General features: G+C 40.3%; 1 protein-coding gene across 1 annotated transcript; it reads right to left on the minus strand.

Annotated features, from left to right (window-relative positions):
* Positions 1-8,734: 8,734 nt before the first annotated feature.
* LOC119239813 (olfactory receptor 7D4-like) lies at positions 8,735-9,676 on the minus strand. Its single transcript, XM_037504207.1, has one exon. The coding sequence runs from the start codon at positions 9,674-9,676 to the stop codon at positions 8,735-8,737; it is 942 nt and encodes a 313-aa protein (XP_037360104.1).
* Between the last annotated feature and the right edge of the window lie 4,385 nt (positions 9,677-14,061).

A 14,061-nucleotide genomic window follows, 5' to 3' on the forward strand; every position in this document is an offset into this window, starting at 1 on the left:
CACCTGAGCCCACTCCCGGCTCACCCCGAGTATTCTCCCTGCTGCAGGCATATTTCAGATACTCCACTCTTCATGGTCTGATGCAGATTGAACAGCCAGTGCTTCCTCATGTAAACTTGGACTCACGTGTGTGCTCATCCTCGCGCCCTCGCGTTACTAGTGAAAGCAGGTACACACTATTAACCGTTAGGCCCACCTTTTCTTCTTTAGAAGATAGTCACAAGCTACAAAAGCGTCCAGTCTCCAGTCGCTCTTTGGTTCCTGAAAATTGCTCATGAAATTCTCCCAAATTTGTCTTTGTGTGTATTAGATGGCGCATCGTTCCACTGTCCCAGTGGTCCACAGTGGTTTCAAGAATTACTGAAAGGATGACATCGGGACATCTCATTTGGATAGAACCACCTGGACACTCTCTGCTGGCCACACAGACCCGTAAAAGAGTGAGTTGTGGTTTCCTTTGAGTTTACTGTCATAACTTACTATTCGCCTCCCTCAGTTTCTAACATCCTTAAAAATTATGTTTTACTTCATCAAGCTCTTAAAGTGTTAGAAGATATTTATGTATTAGAAAAATGGCAAAGACAACCTCGTAAAAAAAAAAAGAGAGTAAATATTTAAAGTTTAAAAATAACTCAATGAATCAAGTATTGAACTTGAGAAAATGCTCATATGGATTGACCTAGCCTAGTCTTTTATATACAACAGAAAAAGTCAAAATTCTGTCAACTCAAATTTTAAAATTGAAAACTCAGACACACAAAAGGGCAATGTAGGTTATAAAATCACAGAAAATGAAAGTCAAAAGACCTTATCACGTAAAAATTTATTCAAATTGTTAAAATCTCAAAAAATAATTTTTTAAGAAAAATAAAATTTTAAAATGCACTAGTTGAAGGAAAAAATTACCAAGTAGAAAGATATTAGCAGAGAGACAAAATAATGTCCTCGGGTCACAGGCCTTTATCACTACTCTGGACACTGCGTCACCATCTCTATATGGATTTCCCGTTTTAAAGACAGGCCTGAGGTCACACACAAAAAAAAATCATTAAAATTAACTTCTGTGTGACCAAGTAGCATTACCCTTCAGTGATAAGGACTACTTATGATGAAGAATATAATGTAGAATAATAAATTTATAACTCACAAAAATGCATGATACTTAGTGAAAAAATGTATCCTAATTTTCCATAATTTAAAATGCCTTATAATTTAACATTTCTTCCAAAGCATAAAAATTTCAAATGAACAGAGAACGATTAGAGGGACATTTAAAGTAAGAATGATCCCAGCGTCACAATTGAAAAATATGTAAATATAATAATAAAATACATAAATAGGTGCAGGAAGGACATAAAGAGGCTGTGTTTCTAAATGAAAAATGGCAAAGGGAGTCAATTGTATGGAGGACAGAAACTACATGTCAGGTTTTATACAGATGTTGAACTATAATGCTATATTCCTAAACCTTATGCAATGTTGCAATGCACCATTTGCTCAATATATATTTATTTAAATATGGACTGTCTATCTCAAATGAAAGGGCAATGTAAACAAAGCCTGGAAATCACAGTCACATTACAATTTAAGTTATTGATGAGTTCGGTTAATAAAGTTAATCAGATCAAGTTAATAAGATAAGCAAGTCTGTTGACCATATCCTGTTTGTTTAGTTTTCTCTTCAATCTGCCCTCCCCTTCAAAGTCATTACCCTACCCAGAAAGGAAGAGGAAGGGGCATGGATAAATCAGGGGTACAGGGTCAATTGTATGATGGATAGAACTGGACTTTTAGGGGTGAATGCAGTGTGGTGTATATAGGCGTGGATTATAATGATGTGCACCTGAAACTCAGATTATTTATCATTCAGTGTTACTTCCATAAAAAACTTAAAAGTTAATAACAAAGTCTCGAAACTAAACTTTTTATTAATTTCAATGAGCTTCTTGTCACCACCACCATGTTGTTGTTCCTGGGCCACTGCTGGCAGAATCCCGTCACACGCACGGGGACACACGCTCTTCTGCCAAACACTTACCAAGTCCAAACGCAGCTCCAGACCACAGCAGGGAGAAGGAGCTGCCGGTGCTGGGGGGTGGGATGATGGAGGGTGCAGGGAGCCCAGAAAAGGTACAGAAATGATCTAGTTATGGAGGGAAATAGACCAGGCTCAGTAACATTATTTTCCTGGTCTTAGGTCAGTGAGCTTGGGGCGGAGGGCTGGGACAGGAGCATTTATCTTTGCAGGTTAGAATTCTCAGAGCTCCCAATTAAAAAAATTCCTATGTTCATCTGTCTCTGAAAAACTCAGCCCCTAGCGAGACAGAGAATCATAACAAAGTGAAAACTGTATTGTCTATTCCCACGTGGGAAATTTGAGGTCAGGCCTGTTTTCTTTACACTGGGAACTCTCCTCTCCTCGTGTGATCTGACTGTAAGGATCTTTACAAAATTTCCCATTAGAGTGTGAGCTACCTAGCGCTCGTGAATCAAAATATTTCGATAACACTTTTGCAGGGTCTCTGAGTCTCTACAGCATCCTAAGCAGACCGGTCCCATCAGACATGACATCACAGAACCTGTCACATTGCTAAGAAATATCATATGAGCACCACAGCCTGTGTCATGTTAGCTCACTGCTGTGCACAGACACTCCTCACATGATCTTATTTCCCTTTTAGAGATGAGTAACTCAGTCAACAGAAACTGACATATATACTGAGAACATGTATTGTAAGTGGCAGTTAGAATCGGGCCAAGTCTTGACTTCAGATCACACAGGACTTGTTGCATCACAGCTTGAAAGTAAAAATGATCGTGTATAAGCTACTGGGAATGGAAGGGACATAACATTAGTTTTCCATGGAGAAATAGTCGCTCCTTCCTAACTGAAGTAAAATCAAAAGAGAAGTAAATTCAAAAGTTGTAAATACATATTTGAACTATTGGAGGAAACTGTTGAAATATCCTATTTTCGAATAAAGACCATTTTAACGACAGTGGTAAAGTCACATGATAAAGATTCTTAACTCTGAATGCATGAAATTGTGGGACAAAAACAGACCTTACAATTAAAAGATAAACTCACAACAAAAGAAAAGACATTGAAATAGACACAGCAGACAAAGAATAAGGGTCCGGAATATTTTGAAAATCTGGTCGTCTGAAATTATAAGTAAACATCAAAAACTCAATGACTATCTGGGAGATATGACAGTGATGGGCTGATAGGGAGAGAAGCACACATGGTCAGTGACACAAGAAGCCTGGGCTGGAAGACGACACCGCAGGCCTTGCCCCTGCTTCTAAGGCAAGAGTCAGGCTCCTGTGGCTCAAAGGGAAGTTCATGTTCTCTCTAAAGCTGTCAGGCTTTGTTTTAAGGGTTTGTAATGTAGACACACTATCCCTGTCACACTCACTGTTCAGTGAGTGTGTAAGTGAAAAAAAAGTGACTGGAGGAAAATACCTTCTAGATGTTAACACATGTCTTTTTATGGGAAACTGGAGTGTGCAAACGGCTGTGTGACTCTAGGTCTCCTATTTTAAAAACCTCAAAATAATTAAGTGAAAAAAATCTAATCAGGATAAATAACTTTTTTCATTGTACAAAATATTTGAATCTACTTTTTATTCCTAATTTATTTCTTTATTCGGGTCACTTGAGTTGAATTATCATCGGTGTTTCAGAGGTTAGAATCCCCGTCAGGTCAGCACAGTCGTGGCCCCGCACCAAGCCACCCAGCTCCACTTCGCTCTGTCCTCACCCCTTCCGCCCTCCCTCTCGGGATGGCTCACCTCTGTCGTCAGCTTCAAGGGTTAGTTTTCACATGTGGTTTTTATTATGTTCAGATTCGTTTTATTTATACCCAGTTTTTCAAGGATTTTCATCATTAATGGATGCTGACTTTTATCAAGAGCTCTCTCAGCACCTTCATATGATTGTGTTTGGTTTTGGGTTTTTTTTTTTTTTTCTTTCCTTTTCATTGATGTGAATTACACTGGACTGTCTTTGGAGTTCTTTTATTTCTGCCATCATTGTTATTATTTCCTTCCTTCTACTGGATTTTGGGTTTTGTTGGTCCTTTTTTCCTAGTTCCTTGAGATAAGAGACAAGATGGGCTTTTTGGAGGCTCTGTCTAGTTTCTTTATTGCTATATACTTCCCTCTCAGAACTTCTTTTGCTGTGTCCCATGTGTTGTGGAAGGTCATGTCCTCATCATTTGCCTCAAGATATCTTTTCATTTCTTCATTAACCCAATGGTCATTCAGTAATGTTCAGCCTCCACGGATGGAAAAACCTCTTTGTTTACTTTTTGTAGTTGATCTGTATCAGTACATTTGAACAGAGAAGATAGTTGCTACCATTTCAGTCTTCATGAGTTGGTTGATGTTTGTCTTGTGACCCAGCATGTGGTCAATCCTGGAGAATGACCCATGTGCACTTAATAAAAATGTATATTTGTTCCCATAAATGTCTCTTAGACCCATACAGTCTATTTTTTGTTTAGCATAATTATACCCTTATTTATTATGTCACATTGATCTGTCTATTTGAGAAAGTGGGGTGTAGAATCTCTACCACATATATGTGTTCTCCAATGTCTATTTTCAGACGTGGTAATAATTATCTAACACATTTGAGAAGTCTATTTTTTTCTGATAAAAGTACGCCTGTTCCTGCCTTCCTTGTGCCATTTGCTTGCATGGTGGTTTCTATCCCTTTACTTTCAATATTACTTTCAGTGATAACCAATATACTGGGTCATGAGGTGTGTTTCCTAGAGGCCGCAGAACTTTGGATTCAGTTTCCTAATCCAACTAGATACTCTGTTTCTTTTTCTTGGTGAGTTCAGTCCACTGATGTTTAGAGTGATCATTTATGTATAAAGTTATTATATGCAATTTTGTTCCTAGCTTTGTCATTTATTTAATTCCTTATTCTTTGTGTTAGTCCATCTCTTTGGTGTGAATCCTGAAGCAGTTTCTAATATTCCTTGGAGGGAGTTTTTTAGATGTGAACATCTTATTTCTTAAAGGTCCTTATTTCTCTCCTATTGAATGGAGAACTTTGCAGGATAGAGTACTCTTGGCTCAATTTTTTTTTTTTTTTGGAACATATTGAATATGTCACTCCATTCTCTTCTTGCCTGTCGTGTTTCCTCAGAGAAGCCTAGTGTTAGCCTAATCAGTGTTCCTTTATAGGTTGTCTGCTTCTTCCCTTCCACAGCTTCTTTGTTTTTTCTTTGTCTCTTACTCTTGGAGGTTTTGCTATTATGTGTCTTGCTTCAGTTTTCCTTTTATCTAGGCTTGGTTATCTTCTTGTTTCATACATTTCTATATTCATTTCCCTCTGTGAGTTTGGTATGTTTTCTTCCATTATTTCTTTAGTTTTTCAAGTCCCTTCTCTCTCTTTCTTCCAGGAATTTACTGTACTCTCTTAGAATTATTTTCTTAAAACATCCTCATCACTCTAATTGTCTTTATCCCAGATTATCTAATGTGAATGCATACAGACAAGTAGATGTCACAGACACCAATGAAGAATTCTAGGAAAAATGAATTTCAGACAATTGAGAAACATTCGTGTTCCTCAAAAAAATGCTATATTTTTAATTTGTTCACAAAAAATATACACATGTAGCTGCATGCCTCTGTACTTGTTTTCTATTTTCCAACACTCTTGTTTAAAAAATGTTCCTCAATATGTAGACCTACAAAGGCCTCCCCGGTGGCGCAACGGTTGAGCGCTGGGTTGCGAAGCTGCCCGCAGCCTCTGCAGCGCCGGTTCGATCCCCTGCTGCTCCCCAGCCACCAGAGGAGGGCCCCACATGGCGCGCAGACCTCTCCTGCCTATCACCGCCGCTACCCCCAGTAGTGTACCTCGGTCCCTCTGCCTGCTCTGCTCCCTGCTCTGGCTCTGGTGAATTCTCTCACCCTCCCGTGCTTCTGACTGTACCCAGTGCTTGTATAAACAAATAAATAAATAAATAGTCAATAAATAAATAAATCTTTAAAAAAATATATATGTGGAGCTACAGAATCAAAAACATTTCTCTGAATTCTTCCTCCTGGGACTCACAGAAGATCTGGAATGATAGCCTCATCTTTGGACTGCTCTTCTCCATGTACCTCAACACCATGCGCAGAAACTGCTTCTCATCCTAGCTGTTCTCACTGACTCCCACAATCACACTACTGTGTACTTCCTCCTCTCCCACCTGTCCTTGGCAAGCATGGGTTTCAGCACTACCATAGTTCAAAAAGGGACACCCATGTGATCAGAGACTGGGTTCAGAAGGGAAAGAGTCACATGAACCTCTGTCCTCTCAGAAGGGTTGTGACCATCCCGGGGAGCCCAGAAGTCACTGACTCCTCCCCCAATCCATGCAACCTCCTGAGGATAACACAGCACAATCAGTCTGCTTGGTGACTTGCTTAGTATGGCCATGGGGCATATATTGTTCCTAGACATTTGTGCAGTTGGCTTCTAGACAATACGCTTCCCAGAGCCTGAGGACAAGCCCACCCCATATCCCAGCCTGAGCCTGGCCCAGCTCATGCATAGACTCTTTCACAGGGCTCCTCGACCACAGGTGCACAGACCCTCGGGACACATCCCCTGCTTCCCCTCCCGCCCACGCATGGCAAATGGGCTGTGTTCAGAAAGAGAATGCAAGAAAAAGAGCCTGTTTCACCCGAGGGTAGGGCAAGAGCAGTCATGCCACCTACTTACACTTTTCTTTCATAATGTATTCTCTGGGGTTCTTTATCAAATAAAGTGCCTAACAAATTATGAATTTGGGGTAAATTTGAAAACTGCATTTGTTTCTAGTATGTAATTTCTTTTTTCTCCACATCCTTTTTCCTTTCTTGATATTGTCTTGATACCACTCTCAGTCTTTTTCTTCTGGGTTAGTTTTGGTTGCCACAGAAAGCTGGGTCAAAGATTCATATGCAAACATTTGATTGGAAGGAGAAGGAAACACAGTGGGAGAGAGGAGGAAAGGATACAAGGGTGTAAACACCTTCAGTAAAGCTTTTGTGTGAGATACAATAGGCAATGAGCAAGGTTTTATGCTCCAGCAAGATCTGGAAAATGATAAAAATGGAAACCTCAGCATTATCCCATGTAATGGGATAATGGACTGAAGACTTGGTCCACCCCAAATCTCCTCTAAAGTCAGTCTCCGAGGGGATGTACTATCCTATCACTTCTGCCACCATGTGTTGATTAAGATAGGGTGCAGGTGTGTGTGCTAACAATTGGCACATAAGTGATAACTGTAGGAGAACCTCAGAATTTAGATGAGCTGACATTTATGACTCCAAAGAGATACTACTGCAAATATCACGGCACATTCAATACTATCAACATACTTGAAAAAATTTAACTAATTTATGAACAATTGCTGCAAATATGTACCTGCCTCTTCTGATGGTAGCCTCAGAGAACCATAGAAAAAAATAAAAAGAATCATTGAAAAATCAGATCTAATGTTTGATATTGTTGCATGTTATCAGATCTTAGTTGTTGTAGTATACAAATGCAATGATAAGAAATAACGGTTAAGTAAAAGCTAACAATGGAATATTATTCAGCAATCAAAAAATATAAATGCACGCCATTCACAGCAACATGAATGGAACCAGAAGAAATGATGCTCAGTGAAATAAGCCGTAAGGAAAAGGAAAAATATTGGATGGTTTTACTTATAGCAGGAATATAGGGGAACCCAATAAGACATCCGTGTAAAAATAACAATACAAAACACAACAAAGCAAAAAATGTACAATTATAAATCAGAGACATACTATAGGGGATGAGGAGGGAGAGGGATCAGAGGGAGGGAGGGAGGAGTACAGGGGACTGAGGTGATGGTGACGTGCGCTTTGGGGAAGGAAACTGTATGGGGACACACCTGAGGGGGTGGAAGGAAGCAAATATTTTTTAAAAATGAACAATGATGTAAAATAATTAAATATATATAAAATAATTAAATAAATAAAAGGTAAGAAAAGAGGGAAGAAATTGGGAGGGAAGAACGAAAGAAAGGAAGAAAAGAATGGTCACAGAGAACTAAGTAATTTTAAGAGCTCTCCCAGTTGGTATATACTTTGAAACACATAAACAAACCATCTTTCAAATCTAGATTTCTACATTGAGATTAAAATCAAATCACTGTTCTCATGAAATGTAAACAGAGATAGGATGCAGCCCAGTTTCAGATGCCAGGTTACTTTACATCCAGTCTCAGTCTCTTCGGAGAAGTGGCATGAGGAAGAGAAAACACACCTAGGAACGTGTTCCGGAAGAAATGAACACATATGAAAAATGGTCAACAGTTAGCTAAGTTTTTTTGTATTATTTTTATTTCCTTTCTTCATGTAAAAAATATTCAACAAAAGTAAGATCCAAACTTCAATATTAATGACAATTATTAAGGAAACCGTATCAACACTATATATCAGTGCTTCAGATCTAAGGTTGGAAATCTCAATAATGGTGAAAAGAGCTGATCATAAATAGGATGTAGGGGCTTTGTAATGGGGATAAAACAAAAAGCACTGAATGAGCCATTGAGGAATAAATAATATAAAAGGATATAAATAAATATATATATAATCATATTTTCAAACTTCAATAAATAAAACATTTTAAGGGGTATCTTGATATTGAAATTTGCAACAATTACCATCTGAACCCACAAAATGATTAACTTTTGAGGAAAGAGACCTACATTGGACACGAGGCTGCTCTGCTGAGAAGCTTTCTGAGAGCCCCCTTCACATCCTTGTTCCTCATGCTGTAGATGAAGGGGTTCAGCATGGGCGTGACCACCGTGTACATCACTGAAGCAACTGAACTTTTCTCTGAAGAACGGGTCACAGCAGAAGTGAGGTAGACCCCCAGGCCTGTGCCATAGAACAGGGAGACCACGCAGAGGTGAGACCCGCAGGTGGAGAAGGCTTTCTGCTTGCTGGTGGAAGAGGACATCTTCATTAAGGAGGAGACAATTTGAGAGTAAGAGTAGAGGATCCCAGCAGCAGGAAACAAAACCAATAAGGTGGTAAACACATACATGCAGATGTTAAAGATGAGGGTGTCAGAACAGGCTACTTTCACAATCTGAGCCAGCTCACAGAAGAAATGTGGGATTTCAGTGCCTGCACAGAATGTCAGCTGTGCAATCAGAAGAACATGAAGCAGGGCATCCCAGAAAATGATGAACCAACACATCAAAACCAGGAGGACACAGACGCGGGGGTTCATGATGACCGTGTAGTGCAGGGGGTGACAGATGGCCACAAACCGGTCATAGGCCATCACGGTCAGGAGAAAATTGTCCAGTCCAGCAAAAATCATAAAAAAATACACCTGAGCGAGGCAGCCTATGTAGGAGATATCTTTGCTCTGTGCCTGGATGTTCACCAGCATCTTTGGGATGGTGGTGGAGGTGAAACAGATGTCAACAAAGGACAGGTTGGAAAGAAAAAAGTACATGGGGGTGTGCAGGTGGGGGTCGGCGCTGACAGCCAGGATGATGAGCAGGTTCCCTGTCACGGTGACCATGTACATGGACAGGAACAGCCCAAAGAGGAGGGGCTGCAGGGCAGGGTCATCGGAGAGCCCCCGGAGGAGGAACTGAGATGCTCCTGAATGATTTCCTGTTTCCATGTAGTTGGGGTGTCTGCTGTGAGAGAAGGAGCAGAGTTTGATGATCAACCAGCAGAAACTAAATAGTCATCACCTGTGTATTCCTTCTTTCTATGAACATCTTCACCCTCTCTTGAGTGTGTCCATGACCTTGAGCCTGGGGTCACAGGTGGTAGCACATTTCCATTTCTGATGTATGTGATGATTGAAACTTTCTTTCTGTTAGGAAAAATCTTTCTATTTTTGTTAACTGCTCATGAATTTAATTATCCTATTAAAATCACTGGATATAAATCAGTTTCTCCTTTAATTAAACATTGAAGGTGTTTGTTATTATTGAAGACACTTATTATATATTCCTTGATAATGTCAACACTCCTTGAATCTAACAATTCTATGGTAGTGATTTAGCCTTAGGATTTCATTGGCAACAACCACAATTCTGTGATTGAAATGTGAATGTTGGAATGTATATGAGAGTTAACTTTCTGTGTTTATTGTTTCTTTACTTTCCCAAATGTGGTTAAAAATACATACTTGTGTGCTGAAAATAGCTTTGTGCACAGGAGGATCTCAAGTTATTGTATTATTACTATTCTGTTTTTTGATGAACGATATATATTTATACATGTATATCCAAATTACCATATAGAGGTGTGTAAGGACCATGGAGTAACTCAGGCTCTTACCCTGCTTCTGGATATCCAGCAAACAACAGATATCCCTAATCTTGAAAGTGCCCCTCATGCACAACGATGCAGCAGTTATGTAACCATGAGCACAGATGGCTGTGCCAGTCTGTCTCACACAGTATAAGAGGGAGTAGAACCCCTTACAGGTACTGGGGGTGGGGAGTAGGCTCTGAGGCTTGCTTCTTGCCTGCCTCCCTGCCTGATATCAGGTGACCTGCTTCAGCATTAGAGGCAGGTCAGATACAACTAAGCCTCCAATATTCTTTTTCCTTTTGCCCAAATCTACAGTGAACCTGCACAGCCAGGGTTGGTTGGATAACAGGTGATATTTAGAAAAGGAGATGTTGAGTCAGTCTTTATTGGACCAACAACTTACTAAACTCTTAGCCTCGGTGGTACACAGGGAGTATTAAATAAATCCTAACTTCCAAGGTGACAAGGGAATTTCCAAATAGAGCTCTGGCCCCAAGACTGCCCACTGGAAGGTGCCTCTAATTTTTACTTCCAACTTTTACTAATAAACCTGCCCTTCTGAAGTGAAAAACAATGGGTGACAAGCAACTGTTCTGTGTGGTCCCTGTAACATACAGCAGACTTATATCACAAGTAAGCTTCTCTCTGTGTGTCTTGCAAATCCAGTGTTTATCAGCACTCCCCTACCCCAGGGCAGCCATCAAGGATGAGCTTCTGATCATGATAAACACAGCAGGTCTCTCACCTCTTTCAGCTTCCACGCCACACGCTACTATACATGCTCCCCGGGAACCCTTTCATAGAGAGCTGCCTGGTGGTGTGTCTAGAAGATCCGAGGGCAGCATGAGAAACACAGGATGAAAGTGTCCTGAGTGGTGTGATGAGGGCAGGTTCTCAGGGTCAGTCTCCCTTGAGAGGATCTGTGTTAAAATCTGTGGCCTGTGAAAGATGCCCTCATCTCTGACTGTCAGGAATTTCATACACAGCAGTATTGAAGATGGTGATGGATTTGAGGCTTTCTTCCTGGGGATCAGTCGCTGAAGCCTGCTGGTCTAAAGTCATTCTGGAGTCTCCCTGGTGGTGCAAGGGGTTAAGATGGAGCACTATGAAGCTATCCCAGCCTCTGCAGCATGAGTTCAATTCCGGCCAACCAGTGAGGAGACCTACATGGCACAGCAGACCTCTCCTGTCTCCCCGCTGCTCCCCTCAGCAGTGGATTTCAGTCATACACCTGTTCTGCTCACCACTCTGCCTCTGCTGAATCCTCTCGCCCCCCACACCTCTGGCCTGTACCCCAGTTCTTGTATGCATAAATAATATTTTAAAAAAATAAAGGCATTCTGGTGACCATTTCCCAGCAGATGAAGTCAAATCCTTACACTAGGCACCTTAATCTTACATAGCCCTCTACGGCAGGTAGAGCTGCACGGAACTGAAGAAAGGAACCTTGAACTGTAAAGAAAGACTCTGCTCCCCATTTTCCCTGGCTTTGTCATACATTCTCATATTTTTTCTTATAGTCTTACCTTTTCTATGAAAGCTGGCTTTACTAGGTTTTTATGATTTATATTCAAGAGAACACTGACTAATGTGGGTCTATATAGAGAAACAAAACTGTCTGATAAAGTCAAACCAGTAATGAACTCCACAATTCTGACTCCAGAACTGAGACTCCCACAATGGAGGGAAGCGGAGGGGAGAGAGGCAGTGAGGAGGGAGCCCCATGGGCTGTGGTCAGGACTGTGGAGCCTCTGGTGCTGGGTGTGGTGTGGTGACAACACCTGAAGGGGAGACCCTATAATCTAAGCATAAATGATGCTGTAAATGATTTTGCTTCAATTAAAAAATGTGGGTCTCCAGAAATATCATCTTTGACCAGTTGACATTGCATCTTTAAAGATAGTTATTTCAACATATTCTTTCACAGGGGTAGCAAGACAGTATAATGTGTCATCCAGATATTGCATCTAAATTTAACTCACCACTTAGCTTTGTGACTGTGGGCATTTTATTCCTGTCTGAGTTATTGTTGTAGATCATTGTAATGACACAGTATACACATAAAGGTAAAGAACCTGAAACAATAACTCCTAGGCCCACCTTTTTCTTCTCTGAGAAGAAACCTGACAAAATCCTGTATGTTCAGGAAAAGACTGTTGAATACCAGCCTCAGCCCCACTCCGGGGTATTGTCAATGCTCTTACTGTATTTGTATATTCTGTGTGTACCACTCACCACATTGTCATTTCATGCTTTGTACCAAGGTCTCCAATTACATTGTGAGACCTGCTGTTAAGGAAGATAAAAAGAATTAGAACCACCCATAGGTGTTATACATCAAGAAAAATTAAAATCTAAAAATAGTGTCATTGATGTGCTTATTCTAATGACACGTATTTATTTTTTTCTCTTGATGCCCCTCTTATTTTTACTGACCCAACAATGACTACAGTGGAACAATCTCATCTCAGCATTAGACACCAGAAAGGCCACCTCCCGACATGATTTGCACCTGGAGTTTCCCTCAGTAAGATGCTTGTGGGACTCTCTCCAGCTGTTCCTGCCTGCTCACTGCAAACCTTGGTACAGCCCCTCCCAGCAGCTGAGGGCTGTGATTTTGCTATGTTCTTACTGATAAGCTTAAATAAAATGATATTATTGTCACAATACCTTGTTGTTGAGATAAACCATGCTCTTATCTAACAGCAATATATGTAAAAGGAAATAAGGGCAATTTCAAATACTCCACAGCACCCACTGAGCTGCCCACAATCCTCCACCAGAGCCCACTCCCGGCTCACCCCGAGTATTCTCCCTGCTGCAGGCATATTTCAGATACTCCACTCTTCATGGTCTGATGCAGATTGAACAGCCAGTGCTTCCTCATGGAAACTTGGACTCACGTGTGTGCTCATCCTCGCGCCCTCGCGTTACTAGTGAAAGCAGGTACACACTATTAACCGTTAGGCCCACCTTTTCTTCTTTAGAAGATAGTCACAAGCTACAAAAGTGTCCGGTCTCCAGTCGCTCTTTGGTTCCTTAAAATTGCTCATGAAATTCCCCCAAATTTGTCTTTGTGTGTATTAGATGGTGCATCGTTCCACTGTCCCAGTGGTCCACAGTGGTTTCAAGAATTACTGAAAGGATGACATCAGGACATCTCTTTTGGATAGACCCACCTGGACACTCTCTGCTGGCCACACAGACCCGTAAAAGAGTGAGTTGTGGTTTCCTTTGGGTTTACTGTCATAACTTACTATTCGCCTCCCTCAGTTTTCTGACATCCTTAAAAATTATGTTTTACTTCATCAAGCTCTTAAAGTGTTAGAAGATATTTATGTATTAGAAAAATGGCAAAGACAACCTCGTATAAAAAGAAAAAGCAGGGAGTAAATATTTAAAGTTTAAAAATAACTCAATGAATCAAGTATTGAACTTGAGAAAATGCTCATATGGATTGACCTAGCCTAGTCTTTTATATACAACAGAAAAAGTCAAAATTCTGTCAACTCAAATTTTAAAATTGAAAACTCAGACACACAAAACGGCAATGTGGGTTATAAAATCACAGAAAATGAAAGTCAAAAGACCTTATCGCGTAAAAATCTATTCAAATTATTAAAATCTCAAAAAATAATTTTTTAAGAAAAATAAAATTTTAAAATGCACTAGTTGAAAGAAAAAAATACCAAGTAGAAAAATATTAGCAGAGAGACAAAATAAAGTCCTCGGGTCACAGGC

The sequence above is a fragment of the Talpa occidentalis genome, unplaced genomic scaffold, assembly GCF_014898055.3.
Source record: "Talpa occidentalis isolate TD23 unplaced genomic scaffold, MPIMG_talOcc4v2.1 talOcc4.12, whole genome shotgun sequence".
NCBI lineage: Eukaryota > Metazoa > Chordata > Mammalia > Eulipotyphla > Talpidae > Talpa > Talpa occidentalis.

Coding starts and splice junctions, on each gene's coding strand:
- LOC119239813 (XM_037504207.1), bottom strand. CDS start 9,676: ATGGAAACAGGAAATCATTCAGGAGCATCTCAGTTCCTCCTCCGGGGG.